Below are 19,305 nucleotides of genomic sequence, written 5' to 3'. Positions count from 1 at the left end.
AACACATAAGTAGAAATTGAACATGATGTTCGATATAAAAAAGATGACTCAATAATCACACAGTTTTTATGGCATAAGACAATGTGATGTTTACTAATGACAACAGCAAATACACATCTAAAATGTACAGTTTCCTTACAACGGACAATGAATTCAATGTTATATCAGTCAAGTCTACACTGGTACCAGCCAAGCAGCTTTACAACATGTTTCAAGTACTGTAAATGCATTTAAGTTCACATGGTTTTTATTTCGTGCTAAGTGTTCGCGGTGATTCTAAGTTTGCGGCAGCGCTATAGTCACATACTGCTACAGTATTGGAAAAAAATAAAGCCACCGCAAACATTTCTGCATTTACAGTACTTATCAGTGCTACCCCGATGTGGCTTCTTTGCGCTGTCTACAACATTTTTGCTAACATTAGCAACAAGCTAAATAAAATGTAACAGTTGGCGGGAATTGAATTTCATGTGCAGGTCAACATTCTTGCATCTGCTTTTCTAAGGAAGGATATCATAGCAACATCTTGCCAAAAGTTAGTAACGTAAAAGTTTTTTAGCAACAAATCATTTTTGCTTGTCTCTTTGGGCAAGTATGCTACTAGTAGTGCAAGCTATTAATATAGAAGTTACCATTGAGAACCCAAGAGGCTTAACATTTTTGGCGACTTCAAAGGGGTGGGTCCATCCAGAGATTGACTGCATATGTTATGCAAATCCATTTCGGAAATGGAAGAAAAATGATTCAGGTTGAAATGTGTAATGTCAAAAACTGGACGATCTTCGCAATGTTTAAATCATGTAAAACATCCAGCTTAAATTAGTAAGTACTTATTTTGCACCTTTTTGTTTATAAAAGCAATTTGAAAGTAAATCATAGAGAATTGCAAATAAATAAATTCTCTCTACGTTTACATGTGGTTTCATTTGTTTATCATTAAACTAAGTACGGTCAGTAAAACAGTCACATGAAATTTTCCTAAAAAGCTGAAACACAACTTGACATGAAATCATCTGCAACATTCCAGTCAAAGCAAGCCAGTTCACAGTTTAAAATGCACATGTGCAGCAAGATGCATTGTGGGTAATATGTCAAAGGTGAAGGCCCCTAACTTGTAAACAGCTCTTGTGTAGACTATGCTTAATACATGTCCACTCAGGGGCCTTAAACTTTTACATATTACCCACAATGCATCTACATGTAACTGTGCATGGGCAGTTTAACCTGTGAAAAGGCTTATTTCTTCTAAACCAAAGAAATGGTCCCTAGCCCTTGACAATGGCAAACATATTTCCATACCTGCAGCGATGAGCACCCCTTTTTTTACCAAGTGGAAGAATCCTTTTTCAGATAATTTTTTTTTACTCCCTTAAATCTATTTACATTTCTATGATGATCTTGTCAAGTAGAAAGGTTATTGACAGCTCAAACCCAAATCTTTTACTTGAAGCTACCTCAAGGTTTTGACTTAGTTTTACTAGCTTTTCTCCCAAAAAATGTTACCTTCATTAATTTAAATCAAATCAATGGCAAGAAATCTTAAAACAAGTTTGTTGCATGGTACTTTACATGTAGATCTAAATCTCTTCACATTTTTTAAACTCTTTAGGCCACACCAATTTGATTTCTTGGTTAACGGAATTTTTGAAAAAATGCTAGATTGGAAAATCAACATGAAAACAGAATTTCAGAGGAAAGTTTGAACTTTGGTGCACACAGTTTCAGGGAGTGAACATGGTCAGGTGCAAATTTTCACCCCAGCTTTCTGTTTTAATGATGTCCTTGTGCTAAAATTTAAAAAAAAATCCGTTAACCAAGAAATTAAATTGGTGGGGCCTTAAATTGAGATTGACATTTCATTAGTACAACAACTCTCAATCTACGGAGGCCTGCTTTAAATTACATATCTTACACACTACAATTATATTGTAGGACAAAATGCTTCACTGAGAATTATTTCATATTGCCATGGCTTTCCTATCGCTTAACGGACGATCTTTAATAATAGTTCTGACGAGTTTAGCCCCTAGCTAGAGGGCTATTCAAACAAGTACATATAGATAGAAACCATGTTAAATACAACGGACATTTCAAAATGACATGCAGACTGAATCGTATACCATTACAAACTACTTACAATGTATTAATGTATACACAGTATTCACAACAACGTAATGGCAGGAGTCAAAACTTCCCTCAAAACAACATTCAATCCAAATTGTCAAAAAACCATCACAGGTTTCTAAAAAACCGTACACAAGTAAAGCCAGGAATACTCCACTTAGTTTCCCTGATCGTTGTAGAGCATTGCAACGTCCTCATAAAATACCAAAGTATCGAATTACAAGACTTTTAGTTCATTTCTTTTTATCCCAATACAACTATTCAGACACTACCCAAACTATCGAAAGTTCCTATAACCTCTTAAAACAGTTTGTTATCCTTAACAAAACCATTAATGTCAAGGATGCAGCTCTATTCTACCTTACAAGTATCAACTCTAATGGCTCAAGACTCCTCTGCACTGGCTTTCCCTCGATGCAACAGTTAGGGTCCCGTAAAAGTACCAGGCAGTTTGTTATGATTGACAACTGTCATTTCCTGTCATGTCAAATGCCATGAAAAATCTCCACACTTCTAGCTCAGGTGGTCGCCTGATTCTTGTGACTCCTTGTCTTTTTTGCTCCACAGTCTTTTCTTCTCCTTCTTTCCTTTGAGCGAGAATTTACCGTCCTCGACGACCTGGTCCTCGGATGGAACGGGCGACGCACCGCTTCTGGAGTCCGAATCTTCCTCCTTCTTTCCTTTCTTTTCCTTTTTCTTCTTTTTCAGCGAGAATCTGCCCTCCTGTACAGTCTCAGGCGGTACGGGCGAGGCTCCGCTTCTTGAGTCAGTGTCTTCCGCTTTCTTATCCTTCTTGTTTTTCTTCTTCCTCAAAGAAAATCTTCCTCCTTCCGTGTCTTGGTTCTCCTGGTGAGTTGGCGACAAACCACTTCTTGAATCAGAGTCTTCGTCTTTCTTACCTTTCTTCGCCTTCTTGTCTTTCTTCTTCCTTAAGGAAAACCTCCCGCCTTCTGAAGCTTGATCCTCCTGTGACAAGGAGTCTGCGTCTTTCTTAAGTTTCTTGTCTTTCTTATCTTTCTTCTTCTTTAAGGAGGCAGTCCCATCTTCCACTGTTTGAGCGTCCTGTGGGACCGCTGGCTCCTCATTTATCGAGACAACTTCTTCGTCTTTCTTACTCTTCTTGTCCTTCTTTTTATCTTTCTTAGACTTTGATTTCTCATCTTCTTGAAGTCTTTCTTCATCTTCAGGTGGTATTCTACCGTTTTGAGGTTTTGCCTCATCTTCCTTTTCCTTTTTGCCGTCCTTTTTCCACTTCTTTCCTTTCGAACTCTCCTCAGGAAATGAGACAGTAGAAACAGAATCAGCGTCCTCATTTGCACCCTTCTTTTTACTGTCCTTCTTCTTTTTCTTCTTGTCCTTTTTGGAGTCTTTTTCAAGAGTGCCATTTTGTTCCCCTCCCCCAACCGCCCCTTCCTCGTTCCTACCGTACTCACTATCAGTTCTTTGGGATTGAGTTTCACTGTCGTTGTCGAGACCGTCCGGACTTCTGCCGTTTTCTTTGGCAGCCTTCGCTCGCGGCCGCGGGAGGGAGTCGTTCGGGTGGGTTGCTCTCCACTTCTCCAGTTGGATGTTGTGTTCTCGCGCTAGGTCCTGCTCACCCAGCTTTAACTCAACTATCTGGAAAAATCATACACAAAAAAAAATAAACATTTTAGTGAAAGATATCCTATCAGTTTTGATCACAACTGCCTAATTCTGCTGGAGGAATTTCAATTTCCTGAAAGCCAAAAACCTGAACAAAGTAGAAATATATTTTTCTATTTTGTTTGATAAAAAGTGTTTTGAGTTTCCCCTCTGACAAAAAAGGCATTTAAAATAAGTGTAACATTCAAATATCAAACACTGGTTTATCTTGAAAGTTTTCTCACCATTAGGACTTTTATAGTCGTGCGTGTCAGTATCAATTCTCTATGCTTAATATTGGTCTAATAAAACAAAACATCAACTGGACAGGATCAGGTCCAGGTTCAGGTCCGGACCTGAACCTAAATTTCTGGACCTAAACTTGGACTTGGACCTTATTAAGCCGTCGTTCAACCGGTATCCACCCCTAATACAGATACAGAAAACCTGTGTAGCTGACCTCTCTGCTGAGGTATTCCTCGTGCATGACCTCGGGTGGAATGTTACGCAGTTTCTCCATGGTCTCGTACAGACCCGGACACTCACGCAGTACCACGGGCTGGCCCAGCGTGTTCTTTAGCAGGACGATCGCCACCTTGAAGATGATCTTCACACCTGTAAAAAAAGTGAAAGTAAAGGAAAGAATTCAAAGAAAGTGATATCAATCCAGTTTAGCACACTGAAGAGCTATTCTTCCACTAGTCGTGACAGACAAGACAGACGCTTTGCACAGTTTTTCTACGGTTGATTGTACCAGGGAAATTCCCCTAGCTCTTTCCGACAAGCACAATGAATAGTGGACCACGGCTTATCGTCACGTCCTAAAAACTGCAACCCTTTCCAGAAGCGTGCATGTCGGATGAGCAACACAGCCGGGATCAAACTCGCGGCTTCTTGATCCAGCTAACCACTGGATTATGCCACCACTCTATACCCGAGGAAATACTATTGGAAAGTTTGGGCTGATGCTGCGACCAATACAAATGTGGAGCCAGCACGCTGAATGTAGCATGTTTAGTCCAGTGGTTAGTGACCCACACCTTGAGCATGTCAAAGATCTCACCACCCACACCACCAAGAGTATTTTGTCCTTTCAGGTGTGGGTGGATCAAACCTTACACACCCTCGTAAACCAGGACCGCCTATCGCTTGACGTTACATCGCGAGCGTAAGCGGCCCTGGTAAAAAGCTTCGCCACATATGGTTATGACGACTTCGCCACCAAAACAGCTTCAGCCAATCAGAGGGTTTGCTTCCTCTCATAGGAAGCCAACGCGCAAAGAACGCTGGGAAGCTATCGACCAATCAGGTTACGTGTTATTGCTAGCTCATTAATTATTCATGAGCTACATCTGCCGTTTGTGCCAAATAAGGTCAGCTCATTAATTATTCATGAGTAAGTCTCATCGACCTGCCATAACCATATGTGGCGAAGCTTTTTACCAGGGCTGCTTACGCTCGCGATGTAACGTCGAGCGATAGGCGGTCCTGGTTTACGAGGGTGACCTTACAGTCCGGTCTTTAACGTAGCTAGTACTTACTGTACAAAAATGGTGTGTTACACCTAAAGGCAGTTTGCAACAAAAAAAAAAACACTGTCCCTACCTTCACACAGGAACATGTCCCAGACCCTGAGTACAGAGCTCCACGGCAGTGTGCGCGAGAACAGGCACATGAACCACTCCGTCATGTACAGGATCGGCTCAACCTTCAGCTTTTTCTGGAACAACACCAGAAAACAAACAAGAACATCACATCAGATTTGTAACTACAGTAGAAACCATTTAATTACAATACGCTTTGTTGCAAAAACCTGCCAACTGCAAAGGATTGTGAAATCCCAAACCGTTTCCCATTGACGCCATTGTTTATCAAACCCTGTCTACGCAACGCCCGTTATCACAAAATACAGCTTATCTGCAAAAAAATTGTCAGGTCGCAACACATGTTAAACCAAAAACATGCCTAACAAATCACCAAAAGTGGCAGGAATGAGCCAAAAACTTCCTGTATATAGACATCAGACCCCCAAAAGGAATGGAATTGTCTGTTTTGAGCCACAAAGGAAGGTGGCTTCTGTTGACATTTACATTGATAGAACAGCCTAGCGGATGGCGCACTACAGTGCAGGTATTAACAACCACTTTGCACTAGAGGCTGTGACCGCTGAGCAACAAAACATTTGGAAGGTCGCTCAACTAATTTCAGAGAAAAAGAATCTTTTGATAATTGTATATCTTATTCTTTTGTATCATACTTTTACATTGTGGATCATATTCCAATTATAAAATTAAGCGTTACAATAATCCAATTTTGGATGAACAACAGTTGCCCAGCAATCGTCATGGAAACGGGACCTAACAAAGACAAGTTGCAGGTTTATATGAGACCTCAGGGTGGGAATGGTTTGCCAGAGATCCAGCTTTGTTTAATGTGAGTCCCCCAGTGGTGGCTGCCTGGAAGGCTTCCACTAAATGATTCAACACACTTGTGAATGTGAGCCAAAGTTGATTTGAGAAATATCTACCATCAACTTTACGGACCAGTGCAATGGTCTAGTCGGTAGAGTGTTCGCTTTGTACATGGTAGGTCATGAGTTCGATCCCCGGCCGAGTCATACCAAAGGCTTTAAAAATGGTACATTCTCTGCTTAGCGTTTTGGAAAGAGTATGGCAGTTAAACACACACCACTACCAGTAGACTAGCCCCCTGCTGTAGTGACTGCATAAAGTTGTGTGGCCCAAGGGCTATTGAACTGGAGACGGGCACCACCCTATGCACCATCTGGCCTGGGAAGGACTTAAACAAAAAAACTACTATCAAGTGTGAACGTACGAGTACGGCCTTAGGTGACATTCAGGTAGCAGACTTACTACTGCCCGATGAAAAATTGAGAACGATTTGCCAGAGATGCAGCCATGCTTAACACTAGTGAACTGCAACCATTGCTCCCCTGGCCCCAGTGGTGTCTGCTTGGAAGGTTACCACTAAATGATTCAGCAAATTTATTTTGTGACTGTGAGCCAAAGTTGATATGAGAAATATCTACCATCAAGTGTGAACATATACTTTAAGTTAGTAACCTTTAAGTAAGGAGACATTTAGGTAGCAGAATTACAAATGTACTACTGCCCGATAAAAATTTGTTTGTAAGCATTCTGGACTGCTTGCTTCTGCAGAAGCCATCTCAACATTTCATTTTAAAAAATCAATAAAAAAATAATAAAAATCTAACAGTTCTCAGTGGCAAATGTGCTAGATGTTGGCACATCGGCAACCAAATCCGCAGTGTGTTTTTTGGCACACAGTTTGACAGATTAGCCGAATAGGCTCGGTGAGAATCACTCTACCGTCCAGGAAGGTCGTGTAAAGTGCCTTTCCCAAGGACACAACGTCGGGGCATTGTAAGTATCGAACTCGGGACCTATTGATTTCGAGTTCAACGCTCTAACCGTTACGCCACGCCGACGTAACTTTTCATAAACTCCCCTGTAAATGTTCATTCTTACATCAATTTTTTCTTGACTTCTATTTCTTCTATTAGGTTTCTGTAACCATACAACCATACATGTACGTACCAAGTGTTTGTAAGCGTTGGGAACTGCTTTCTTCAGCAGACCGTTAAGAACCATTCCGTCTATTTGCACCGCTTCCTATTAGGCAGGGACAAACAGGGTGTCATCTTCTAAACATCACAAATCTAAGAGTGGCAGTGAACAGGGCTCGAAATGAAAAAATAATTAATAAAGAATAGTTTGGATACCCAATATAAAATTAAATAAATTTGAATATCAGCTTTAGGTACGTAACCCATATCATTTTCCTTGTAACATTACAAACAATGTAGTATCAAACAAGCTTAAAACCTATTCAGGCTTCGTAGTATGCTGTATGTACATGTAACGTAACATGAACTATTTACGTGCAGAACCTATTTACGTCCGGTTTGGCTCATGTCCACATGTCGCGGTGTATAGACCGATCCTGTCGAACACCATATCGAACGAATAGAAGACCCATAGAACCCCCTGTTCCATTCAGCCCACCTCCGTCAAAAACAGCGTTGGCGGGGCAGAAATGGCACGTGTAAAGTAGGGTACGTATATCTGGGACAGGTTTTCCACTGTATTGGTTGAATGCATGCTCAGAATAAAAACGAATTTAAAAAGAAAATAGATCAAGCACTCAAGGAGAGGAAGCTTGTACCACATGCTGACTACTACAAAGTCCGCTAGCGCAGAGTTTCGTATCTTCATCAGTTACTGGTGTGTGAAACTGGTTAACTTGAAAGTGAAGAGGGAAGTAAAAGGATGTATTTTAATTCTTAGTTACTAAATACCATGCAGCTGTTATGCATGCAGTCAATACAGTAGGAACCCTGTCACAGATATATGAACCCTGTTTTACACGTGCATCGCCTGCTTGTCAGAAACTGGGCGCTGATGCCCACCGACAAGGGAAAGCTATGCTGCGCATACCGCTGTAACATTGACCGAAAACATTACGCTCTCACCGCAACTACACCTACCCCCTCCATAAACAACTCTGCCCGGTGGATACAGCCTTCAACAAGGAAGACATAGCATTCTTATTTGGCCCGCTCTGAAAGGGTTTCAGTACCACAAAAGCTAAACCGAAGTCAGTAGCCTTATTTTCAACCTAGCCGCGGCGGCCATGTTTGGTCCGTCAAACCCTGTTTTTGACGGACGTGTTCGAAATCGAACAGGGGGCGTGGCCTTGGGATCGGTCTATTATGCCAAAGCCTGTTCTCATGAGCAATAAAGAACATCATAAGTATGATCCTTAGCCATCTCTTTAATTTTTGCACAGCAAAACATAATGGCCATGCGTTTACCACTTGAACGCCACGTGCCGCGCATGTGGGGGAAATTTACAGATAAACATTTTTTTTTCCATCGCGTTAAGCAAGTGGCCGGACAGACATAGTGATTTTACTATCATTTGTCTGCAGACTACTTTGGACAGTTACTGTGCATTTTTTTCTGGTCTATGTTCTTCAAGCATAGCGCTAGAAGGGAAAAGATTCAGAAGTGGACGATAATGGGTTACCCTAGCACAATTCTTCATCATATACCTCAGTATAAATACATGCTCGCACGGCGTTGAACAGACGGAGAAAAACTTACAGACCATGCATTTTCTTTTTAGAAGAGCTGATATTTCTGCCCATGGGTTTGAAATTTGGCTCTGTCCGCGCGGTTTTAAGATAAATACGTTTGGAATAAATTGGACGTTAACTGGTCACCTTACGTTAGGTGACAAGTATTGTATCTTGAACACAACTCTTAACACTTCCCAAAACAAAATTCGAGATGACAATTACCGATAACTTTTCAGAAATCCCACAATCTTCGAACAGAAACCCTGACAAACATGTGTACAGCTAGATATTTGATGATCTAATACAGACAGACAGACAGACAAACAACACTCGTATTTCCAGATAATACAATTTCAACAGGCAGATTAGTCTTGTTTACTTACCAGTCCTGAACTGTAGTACCCGCTCATGTACTTCTCACAGATGGCAACTAGACACCAGAAGGCTTGCTGTAAAACAACACAGGCATGTTACACTTTTAATTCATTCATTTACATGTACTTTCAGGGCTCCAGACTAACTTTTAGGTCTAGGAGCACTGTGCCCCTAACCCAAAAAAGTTAGGGGCACCAGCAAAAATCTAGGAGCACCACTACAAAAAGTTGGAAGAACAAGAAAAGTATTGGCCATACCAAGTAATACTCCTATTAATCAATGTTAACAACCTGGAATAAAGTATTTGAATAGATCATAAAATATAAAGCCTACATTGATGGTGCAGAACAACTGGCAATGTGTGGTATATAATCTACTAGTAGTTAGTTCTTGGGGAAGAATGATATCTGTGTAGAGGGATTTTAGAAAAATTGGGCATAGGTATCCGGGGGCCACGGTGCCTCAAGTTCAACAAGTTGAAAAATACACAATGGTATTTTTTTACTTGGAACAAGGCAAGTAATGATTCACATATCCTTGAATGATAAATAAATAGATAACTCTGTTACTTAGCTATTGGTTTCAGGACCAAAACAAATTAAGTCCCATTCCATGATTTAAACTTCACTGCTGGCATTAAGTTCAACCCTAAAAACATTTTTACTGGCATTTTTTTTCACCCCCACCCTCTGTCTACGAACAATCAAAAATGCTTTAATATTCTAAAGTTGAAATTCTTGCTCAATAGTATCAAAAATGATCTGTTTGTGCCAGCCCAGTCAAATATCTAGTCCAAATTTCGCGCGTCAGGACCGCGCGGCGCGACCATCCAATCACAGGGCCACCTCCATCGGGAAAAGGAGCTTGCCGCCTAGCCGGTGTGCATGATATAAACATGTCGATTACATCAAAACGTAGCCCTGTTTCTTGCCGTCATTTTGACACCAAGAACAAGAAAAATTCAGGTGATCATTTTTATCATTAAAGAGTTCGTTACAATCGAATTTTAATGCTCAAAAAATAAATTTTCCCTTTGTTCCAGGTACCAATTTAAAGCTCGTAATCGGCTCATTCTGCTGCGGTCTAAGACGCAGGCGGAAGTGAAATTGGCCATGTTTTGAATCACGGCCGCGCGCGCTACGCCGCGCCGTTTTCATCGGTAAATTTCTGGCGTTTGAAACATTTTACAAGATAAACAAACACATCACGAGGAAGAGAAAGTTATATTCTTTATTTTCCTGGGTGACTTTGCCTGTAGAAACGAATAGTTTTTGTATCGCGGGTGTAGGAAGATGGTAGAAAATTTACTGATCGCAATGCGGTAGTTAGCCGATTTTCGCGGTAGCGTCGTTGGAATACCTACTTGAAACGGACATTTTTTGTACCGCGGGTGTGGGAACAAGATGGAAAATTCACCGGCGATTTTCGCGGTAGCGTCGTTGGAATACCTACTTGGAACGGACATTTTTTGCACCGCGGGTGTGGGAACAAGATGGAAAATTCACCGGCGATTTTCGCGGTAGCGTTTGAATACCTAATGTTTATTTTTCAGCTTACCGCTTAGTTCTGCACCTATTATCTAGGTGCAGGTCTTAAAGGAGTATTCCACTCTGTAAGCGGGAATTGCCATTCCTCTGAGAATGAATTGTTATCCTTGGATCTAGTTTGTCTTGTAAAATTTACCATGAGTGGGAGCCTGAACGCAAGGCGCTACATGATAGTGATCAAGGCATGAAACCCCCGAAGGATCCATCCAACAATCCCAGAATTCAATGCGCGGTGCGGTACCGAGGGGAGGGCTTGCCAACATGGAGGGAGGGCATGCCAGCATGGACCCCGATGAGAAAACAGGTTGGTACTGGTATAGATGACGATGCTATGAAGTTCAGGAATACATTTTTGAGTAGACCAAATGTGTGTGCACAATCGTTATCAGAACTGCCTGGCCAGCGCTTTTCGATTTTATGTTGTTGTTGTTGTTGTTGTCCTTCTGTAGTATTTTCTACACGCATACAAGTAGCCATTTTAGATAGCAAAAAGGTATTTTTAAGAATGCCAAAAACTCTGTATTCCAAGAGCCGATACACTTCAAACTTGTTGTGTACATTCCTGAATATATGATAGTCACTCGGCTGTTTTTTTTAGCGTATCAAATGAACTGTTAGCTAGAAATTCGGGCCAGAAGATGGCTCAGTTATCATCGCCGCCATTTTACCTGGGTATGGGATCTACAAAAGGCTCCTCACTATAGTGCCAAAATATCTGTCCTCCATAACACCAGCGACTTCAGAATTTGTGTGTACATTCCTGAATATATGATAGTCACTCGGCTATTTTCGTTAGCGTATGAGATTAACTGTTAGCGAGAAATTCGGGCCAGAAGATGGCTCAGTTATCATCGCCGCCATTTTCCCTGGGTATGGGACCTACAAAAAGCTCCTCACTATAGTGCCCAGATCTCTGTCCTCCCAAACACCAGCGACTTCAGACTTTGTGTGTACATTCCTGAATATGTGATAGTCACTCGGCTATTTTTGGTTAGCTTATCGGCACAACCGGTAGCGAGAAATTCGGGCAAGAAGATGGTTCAGTTATCATCGACGCCATTTCGCCCGTCCATAATGGTGACCTACATTCAACTCCACTCTAAAGTGTCAAAATATCTGTATTCCAAGATGTGAGCGACTTCAAACTTTTTGCGTACATTCCTGAATATATGATAGTCATTCGACTGCTTTCGTTAGCTTATAGAGTCAACCGATGGCGAGAAATTCGGGCCAGAAGATGGCTCATTTCTAATCGACGCCATTTTGCCTGGATGTTTACATAATGGTGACCTACATTCAACTCCACACTAAAGTGCCAAGATCTCTGGATTCCAAGACCTTTGCGACTTCAAACTTTTTCTGTACATTCCTGGATATATGATAGTCACTCGACTGCTTCCGTTAGCTAGGCACATCAACCGTTAGCGAGAAATTAGGGCCAGAAATGGGCTATGCCAGCAGACGTGCTGATTTGTCATGGACTCCATTTTTTTTGTTATTGACATTTGGTCTGGTCTAAATTCAACTCCTTACTTAACTTCTCAAGTACCCGAATCTCTGTATTAGACTTCAAAATTTTTGTGTACATTCCAGGATATATGATAGTCAAGCTTTATGATTGTTTTAACAATCATATAGCTTGACACAATTTCTCGCAAACTCTATAAGCTTTCAAGCTTATAGTTATAGAGTTTGTGAGAAATTGTGTCTGAGGTTGGCCACACTAACAGACACCGCCATGATTCATTTGATCTGGCTTATTTCAGGTCAACATATGACTTCCATTTGTACTCTGATTACATAAACTATGTATCTATCTATATCTATATGACGCAGAATGTCTGTCTTAATGATTTCATGATTGATGCGTATATTTTCAGTAAATACATTACTGTCATTTTGTTTTTTTGATAGAAATGGTAAGGACGCCAAGGAAAGAAAATCCAAGGAAAAGCCCAGGGAAACGCCCAAGACAAAAGGTAGTGTTTTTTTTAGTATAATTTATATAATGTAGAAAATGATGTAACATCTCTAGCTTGTTCTCATCTATGGACACTTACTTCTTGCAATGACAACATTGAATTTTATCTAGGGCTCGGCTGTCATATTGTGTGTCATTGGTAAGATTACTTCTTATGGTAAAAAAGAGGGAAAAAAAGTGTATGATACTAGCAGGGCCTGACATTCATTGTTTGGATAATTACTGCACTGGTACCGGTGCACCTAACCAGTAACCTAAAGATGTAAGTGTACAAAAATATTTTTGTATGCATAGCATAGAATAGTAAACAATGAATTATAAACCTTTTCTTAGAGTGACTTTGAAATTCTATGGCTAACTAAACAAGTAATATAATAATGTTCTTTGTTTTTGGACAAAATGTCAAGCTGTATAATACAAGTAGTGTACAATCGTACATCTTCATGATTTTTCTTTTTAATGTGAAGGAAAATTGCCGGCTTAGCATTATTTTAGCACCTCTGTATCAATGAATTAACTCTACGAATCACAAAGATGTAGTTGATTTCAGAATACATTCTCTCTGCAGGTGATCTAAAGTGGCTTCTGGGCTACAGCAAAAGGCAAAGGGATGATGTGGTGAAGAACATCTACGAGAAGGACTACACTTTCAGAAGAATGCTGTTGGAGGCTGTCGTGCACAGGCGCCGGGAGTCCAATGAGTACTGGGGGGACCAGGTGCTCCCAAAGCCAGACTTACCCCCCTAACATTGCCCACATTCCCAGGCCAGACAAACAGGCAGCTATTGCGCAGTACCAAACAAGTTTTGAAGACCATAAGCCAGCCCCTTTATATGCTCAATCATTCTGTAGTCAATTTAATTTTTTTCCTCATTTTTGTACTGTTTTTTTTTAGCATACATGCCTTACATGACTAAACTACATGTATATGTAGTTTATGTTTTGAAATGTTTTGAAAATTCTGGTGCTGTCTCTGCTATAGACACATAAAATGTGCAAATACTAGACTATACATATTGATGCTTGAACATGTAACATGAACATGTCAACAGTAGTTTACATAATATAGGTCCTGGTAGATACTTAGTAATATACTGATGTCATATGTCACAGGTTATGTTTATTAGATTGATGAGGACAAGTTGCCAATTGTATATCCATTGGAGCATTTTATTAATAAATGTCCTGCCTACATATCTCAGAAGTAAATATTCCATTTTACAACCACCACAAGTTTATGTGTGTCCAACAATACTGTCTCAAATGTAAACACAAGCCATTTTTAAAAATTATTCAGAAATATAATTGTATATCCTTGTAATATACATGTATATGTCTTTCTTGCTGTACAACTAGTTCAAAGGAATGTAGAAATAATGATACTTGGACAATAGCTAAGGTTTTCATTCGGCCTGCCATATAAATTTAACTATAAACCATGAATATATAAAAATGAATACATACAGGTACTAGACAGTTTTTTATATTTGGTTGAAACACACCTGTTATGCAGTGTTAGAAGTTTGGAAACCCCTGTGTACATGTAAGACTGTTATCAAGTTTGTTCTTTGACTTACCAGCTAAACCCTCACCCTAATTCTAATACTTACAGTATTGAGTTAGAAGAATACAAACTGATTTATAGACCAACTGGACAGGTGATAGCGAAACATCTTAGCAGCAAAATGTCCTAATTCTGTAAATACAATTTTGGCCATGATATCTAAACCTACATGCTCTTCTGCTCACCTAGTGACCTACTTATCTGCCTCAAGAAAACCTATGTATGTCCCATCTTCAGATGGACAGGCCTGCCTTATCCTGCTGACCACACAGAATAGAACCACACGGCACACTGTTCTTCCTAGGCGTCGTTTGTGAACCCAGCATGTGAATTGTCAGTATCGTAAGATCCTGGGAGAAACAAAAAATGCATGTAAATTGTAATGTTACATGTTTTTTTCTTGTATCAAGATTAATACAAGTACTCTGCAGAAGGACCAGAATGTTGTCTTTTTTATGATTTATTTATCCAAATAATATTTCCCTTATCCTTACTACACATCTATTTGAATATGTGCACAATATTTTCCTTATCCTTACTACACATCTATGTGAATATGTAGACAATATCTGGCCTTTTTTGTTTAGTCTGATAATTTTCAGATCTTGGTATTGCACTGACAGCCCCCCTCCCACACTGTGTAACATTTTCCGACTTTTCACCCTTAGTAATGCAAGTAATTACAAAATTACTGTCCATTTCTTCACACAAGATGCATCAAGAAAGCTTATTTAAAACTTCTCGGTACGTAATATATCGGGTTATACAGTGGTACGACTACTATGCAGCCAGCACCCCAGGTAAGAACGTCGCAAAGTCCGCCTCACGTTTTCGTGAGCTTATCATGAGTCCTGACACACTGGTCGATGTTGTAGATATGCAAAATAAAACGGACAGAAACAAAGTAACAACATTTACCTATTGCTCAATGGCACTCTGACATCTTGTATTCCAAGGTTATGTCACCGTATAAGTGCAGTCTGAGTGCAGACCTCATGAGACAGGGGATGGAATTCCTCGTGTAGCCCCCCAGGATCTAGCCGCGAACCCTCCGTCTGGTCACCGCGGCCGTCCTATGCCGCTTCTGCTTTTGTGGCGGTCCCAGCTCCAGCGGAGGCTCCGGCAGGGTCTTCTTTCCAATCGCCATTCTCTAATTGTCCTGAATCATGTTCAGGCTTAAAGGCAAATGGCCTGATATCATTAGGGCCCAACTCATCCGAGTCTGTGGTGGCCATGACAGTTTTGTCGTCTGTTCCGTGTTTGGACTAGTGCGCATGCGTATACAGCAGAGTAGAAAGAGCGGGTCTTTGGGGGATTACATGGATTTGAAAAGGATTACTGTCGAAAAGTCCTAAGAGGTAATTCAGTCAAAACTCGGGCGTATTTGTTTTTAGAAAAGCATAATTTATCAGAAAAAAATACCCGCTTACTGAGTGGAATTCTCCTTTAATTTTTGATAGTCGCACCGTGCGACCGTGATTTTAAATCTAGTCGCATTCTCAAAAAACTGGTCGCATACATGTTGTATGCGAGTCGCACTCACGAGCGCTGACTTTCAAGGTGGTTTTATTTTGTGGAATGGTGGAAAAAGGAGGTTTTTGCAGCGTTTTAGTTTTCATGTTGTTTATCCAGTTGCTTGAGTAACTATTTTTGGTGTGTCTTATTACCTGGATGTCTAACCTTCATCAGCGTTTTAATTTCATGGTTGAAACTAGGGGTGGATACCGGTTCGGCTTAATAAGGTTCAAGTCCAAGTTTAGGTCCAGAGATTTAGGTTCAGGTCCGGACCTGAACCTGGACCTGATCCTGTCCTGTTGATGTTTTGTTTTATTAGACCAATATTAAGCATAGAGAATTCATACTGACATGCACAACTATAAAAGTTCTTGGGGAGAAGACTTCCAAGATAAACCAGTGTTTGATATTTGAATATTGCACTTGTTTTAAATGCCTTTTTTGTCAGAGGGGAGACTCAAAACACTTTTTATCAAACAAAATAGAAAAATATACTTGTACTTTGTTCAGTTTTTTTTGGACTCAGGTTTTTGGCTTTAGGTTTTTTGGACTAGGTTGTTGGATGTTATAAAGGTCCGAATCAGGTCCAGCGAACCGGTATCCACCCCTAGGTGAAACAATTCTTAAGTATAGTAGTGATACATTGGAAACGCACAGTAGAGATGTCCGCACAAAAATAAAACCACCGCAAAAGTTTCAAGATTAACAGTAACCCACAACGTGATTATGTTACGACTTCCTGTACTCGTCTTGAATTTTTCATGAGGGTGTTAAGGCATTGTAACAGTCTGGGCATCTTGAAAGGTCTGTGAATACTGAGACAATCAACATCATTCTGTATAAACAACTACAATGAACGCAATAAAGAAAACCTTACAAGCAACATGAGCATTGGTGCAAACAAATCTACAGACAATGTGGGTGCCTGTATTGGATTGTGTTCCCAATTTTGAGAAAACCAGTTTGCAATTAACTAAGTATCCAGGTCCTGAACATTTTAACTCTGTTATTCTATTGCCTCCTAGTATGAATATTTGTTTTTGGTATGTCTGTTTGTGTGTCCATAGTTATTTCTAGTTATTTGGATATACTGTGGCAGAAAGTGAGTGTGTTGATGACGTCAATGAAAAGGTCAGACTTAATGGAGTGACAGGAAGTAGACTTCAGAGGTAGTAGAACTAGTTGTTTATCAAACATTCCAGGTCATGGGGTCAATGGAAGAGGCTACTAATTCACGCAGAGGTATTGTTTTTGGTCTGTCTGTCTGTGTTTTCGCAGTTATATATTATGTTCCATATGCTAGTTGTTGGTTGTGTTCTGATTCTGTGATTATGAATGTTGCATTGAATAAAAAGTGCTAGTTCTTTTTTGCTATTTCACCAAGGTAAACCAGTAGACTACATGATTGTCGACATTTACTCACCTCTGCAGGCATGTGCATAAGCAGGACAGCTGCAACCGGTGCCTGGGCCTGAAAAGAAACAAATTATTCTGTAAAAGAAGCTATGCTATAGCCTGAGTGTCATCCTGTTTCAGTTCTGGGCTCTACTTGGAGAAGGTAGAGCCTGGAACTGAAACACGAATCGATGACGGTGCAAAACCTCTCAGTCAGAGATTGAATGTGGAAACATAGCTAATTTTGAAATTTGAAACAAATTTATAACAAAGAATGACTTTCATGTGTATAATTTTGTTCTAATGTTCCTAAGAATATTCTGTATACTACTACAAAATAGTGTTCAATGCTCTTCCTTTATGTACATGTATGTAATTCCTACATAAATATTTAGGTGCACCAGTGCACCCAGTTAAAATTAGCTGCACAGCTCTAATTTTGGGTGCACAAAAGTGCATAACTATACAAATGTACAACATGAGGCATGTAATATTAGCATGGAAGTTTATCTGTGTTGGTACATTCCATGATAGAGTTTGATACTTTTAATAACTTCAGCACAAGCAAATGTAGCTCACCTTGAATTTTCAGTGGCTCTTACACTGACCTTGTTAAGGAGTGATTCAATTACTCTGAGCACGTGACCTAGACGTAAGAGAGACTCAAAATTCGAGGTGAGCTACATTTGCTTATTTTGAGGTAAAGTATCAAACTTTATCATGATACATGTAACCTGTGTGTTTACCTGACAGTATCCGTCTACAGGGTTGTAGATACTGTAAGCCTTTAGTATTCTGTACAGGTCCTGTTGTCTGTGGGGAGTTAGGGAGAGGAGAAGAAAGGAAAATGGTGAATTTCTGCACATTAATGTGGTATCAATGTCTTTAAACATGATTGCTACAAAAATTTAACAAACAAAGATTCATTTATACTATGAATGGTGGTAATTTTGCAGTGTTTTTTGTTTCACAGTATGAGGGAAAAGGGCTTTCAAGGTAATTTAAATGTTTGCAGTTGTAACAATTTGTAAGTACAATTATATAGGTTGTGAAAACATATTTGCGGTGTTGTGATTTCGAAATAAGAAGTCATTGCAACCTTTTACCACAATATAAATAAAATCTAAAAATAAAACCACCAAGAATATTCCAAGATCTACAGTAGTACACAACGCTATACATATGGTGTGGAGGTACTGCAAGTGTCTTTGCCTGTTTTGGCCTTCATTTCACAAATTCTTTTAAAAACAAAACAAGCTAAGTCTGCCAAAAATCACAAACATGCAATAAACCAGTGATGTTTTGATATTAAGATACATTTAAGAAATACAGAATAAAAAGACTCTTTTTACACAACCAAGTAATTGATAAATACAGTGACTGTCGCAATTTCACTATAAAATGTCTGCTTGAATTTGGCAGGGGGCCAGGACTGTCCCAAATCAGCAAAAGCTTTACCTTATTTGGGCAGCATCATGTGCGACTCTGGTCTCTAACACATGAATATGACACAGTCAAACTAAATCATCACAGAACATCTCAGTATTTTGAACTCTTGATTTTCATATTAACTGGAAGGGGGTACAATCCTCCAGAGAGGATGTTAAGTTTTATAATTATAATTTTTATATCCATGTTTAAGGAGAGCCTTTGTACCTAAAAGGAAACCCAAGCAACATTAGGGCCCGAAAATCGGATTTTGAAAGTCAATTTATGGGGTAAATTTTATATAATGATTAGTTCAAACAACCCTATTACAATGTATAGTATCGCCCATTAATATTATCCAAAAATATGACGTGTGATGTGAAAACTCACTGAAAATCGTTGCAGGGGTTTTTCGCAAAACTAAGGGGATCTTTTTGCACGGTTTTAAAATTCTCACAGTATGAAGTTATTACACAAATTAGCTTAACACAGTGTTCTCGCCAGAATTTTTTCACAGCATAGGGGTCAGGTACAGAAGGCCAACTTTACGCGGCGTAAGATACGAAGAAATTACCACAGAGTAGGGAGTCTGGCTTGTTCCCCCGGAAAATTTTTGAATTCATAACCCAAT

General features: G+C 39.8%; 1 protein-coding gene and 3 long non-coding RNA genes across 5 annotated transcripts in view; 1 reads left to right on the top strand and 3 right to left on the bottom strand.

Moving 5' to 3' along the window:
* The window catches only part of LOC136448898 (uncharacterized), a 136,448-nt gene that overhangs the window by 75,853 nt on the left and 41,290 nt on the right, over window positions 1–19,305 (bottom strand). The window lies entirely within an intron of this gene.
* LOC136448674 (TBC1 domain family member 10A-like) overlaps window positions 64–19,305 on the bottom strand; it is a 34,600-nt gene continuing 15,358 nt past the window's right edge. For both annotated transcript variants that reach the window (XM_066448317.1, XM_066448325.1), the window contains exons 6-12: window positions 17,993–18,059; window positions 17,275–17,322; window positions 9,253–9,318; window positions 7,326–7,400; window positions 5,353–5,467; window positions 4,208–4,362; window positions 64–3,741 (exon numbers count right to left, since the gene is read on the bottom strand). In XM_066448317.1, coding sequence (XP_066304414.1) covers window positions 2,638–3,741; window positions 4,208–4,362; window positions 5,353–5,467; window positions 7,326–7,400; window positions 9,253–9,318; window positions 17,275–17,322; window positions 17,993–18,059 — 1,630 coding nt within the window. In that variant the 3' untranslated portion in view covers window positions 64–2,637. The remainder of the gene's footprint in view (window positions 3,742–4,207; window positions 4,363–5,352; window positions 5,468–7,325; window positions 7,401–9,252; window positions 9,319–17,274; window positions 17,323–17,992; window positions 18,060–19,305) is intronic.
* Window positions 10,885–14,772, top strand: LOC136448703 (uncharacterized). Its single transcript, XR_010757914.1, has 3 exons — window positions 10,885–11,095; window positions 12,706–12,770; window positions 13,341–14,772. It is a non-coding gene; the product is annotated as an uncharacterized lncRNA (long non-coding RNA).
* LOC136448717 (uncharacterized) lies at window positions 13,922–15,788 on the bottom strand. Its single transcript, XR_010757916.1, has 2 exons — window positions 15,255–15,788; window positions 13,922–14,686 (listed from the first exon to the last, which is right to left on the bottom strand). It is a non-coding gene; the product is annotated as an uncharacterized lncRNA (long non-coding RNA).

The sequence above is a fragment of the Branchiostoma lanceolatum genome, chromosome 1, assembly GCF_035083965.1.
Source record: "Branchiostoma lanceolatum isolate klBraLanc5 chromosome 1, klBraLanc5.hap2, whole genome shotgun sequence".
NCBI classification, from domain to species: domain Eukaryota; kingdom Metazoa; phylum Chordata; class Leptocardii; order Amphioxiformes; family Branchiostomatidae; genus Branchiostoma; species Branchiostoma lanceolatum.
This window is presented reverse-complemented; position numbering and strand designations above follow the sequence as displayed.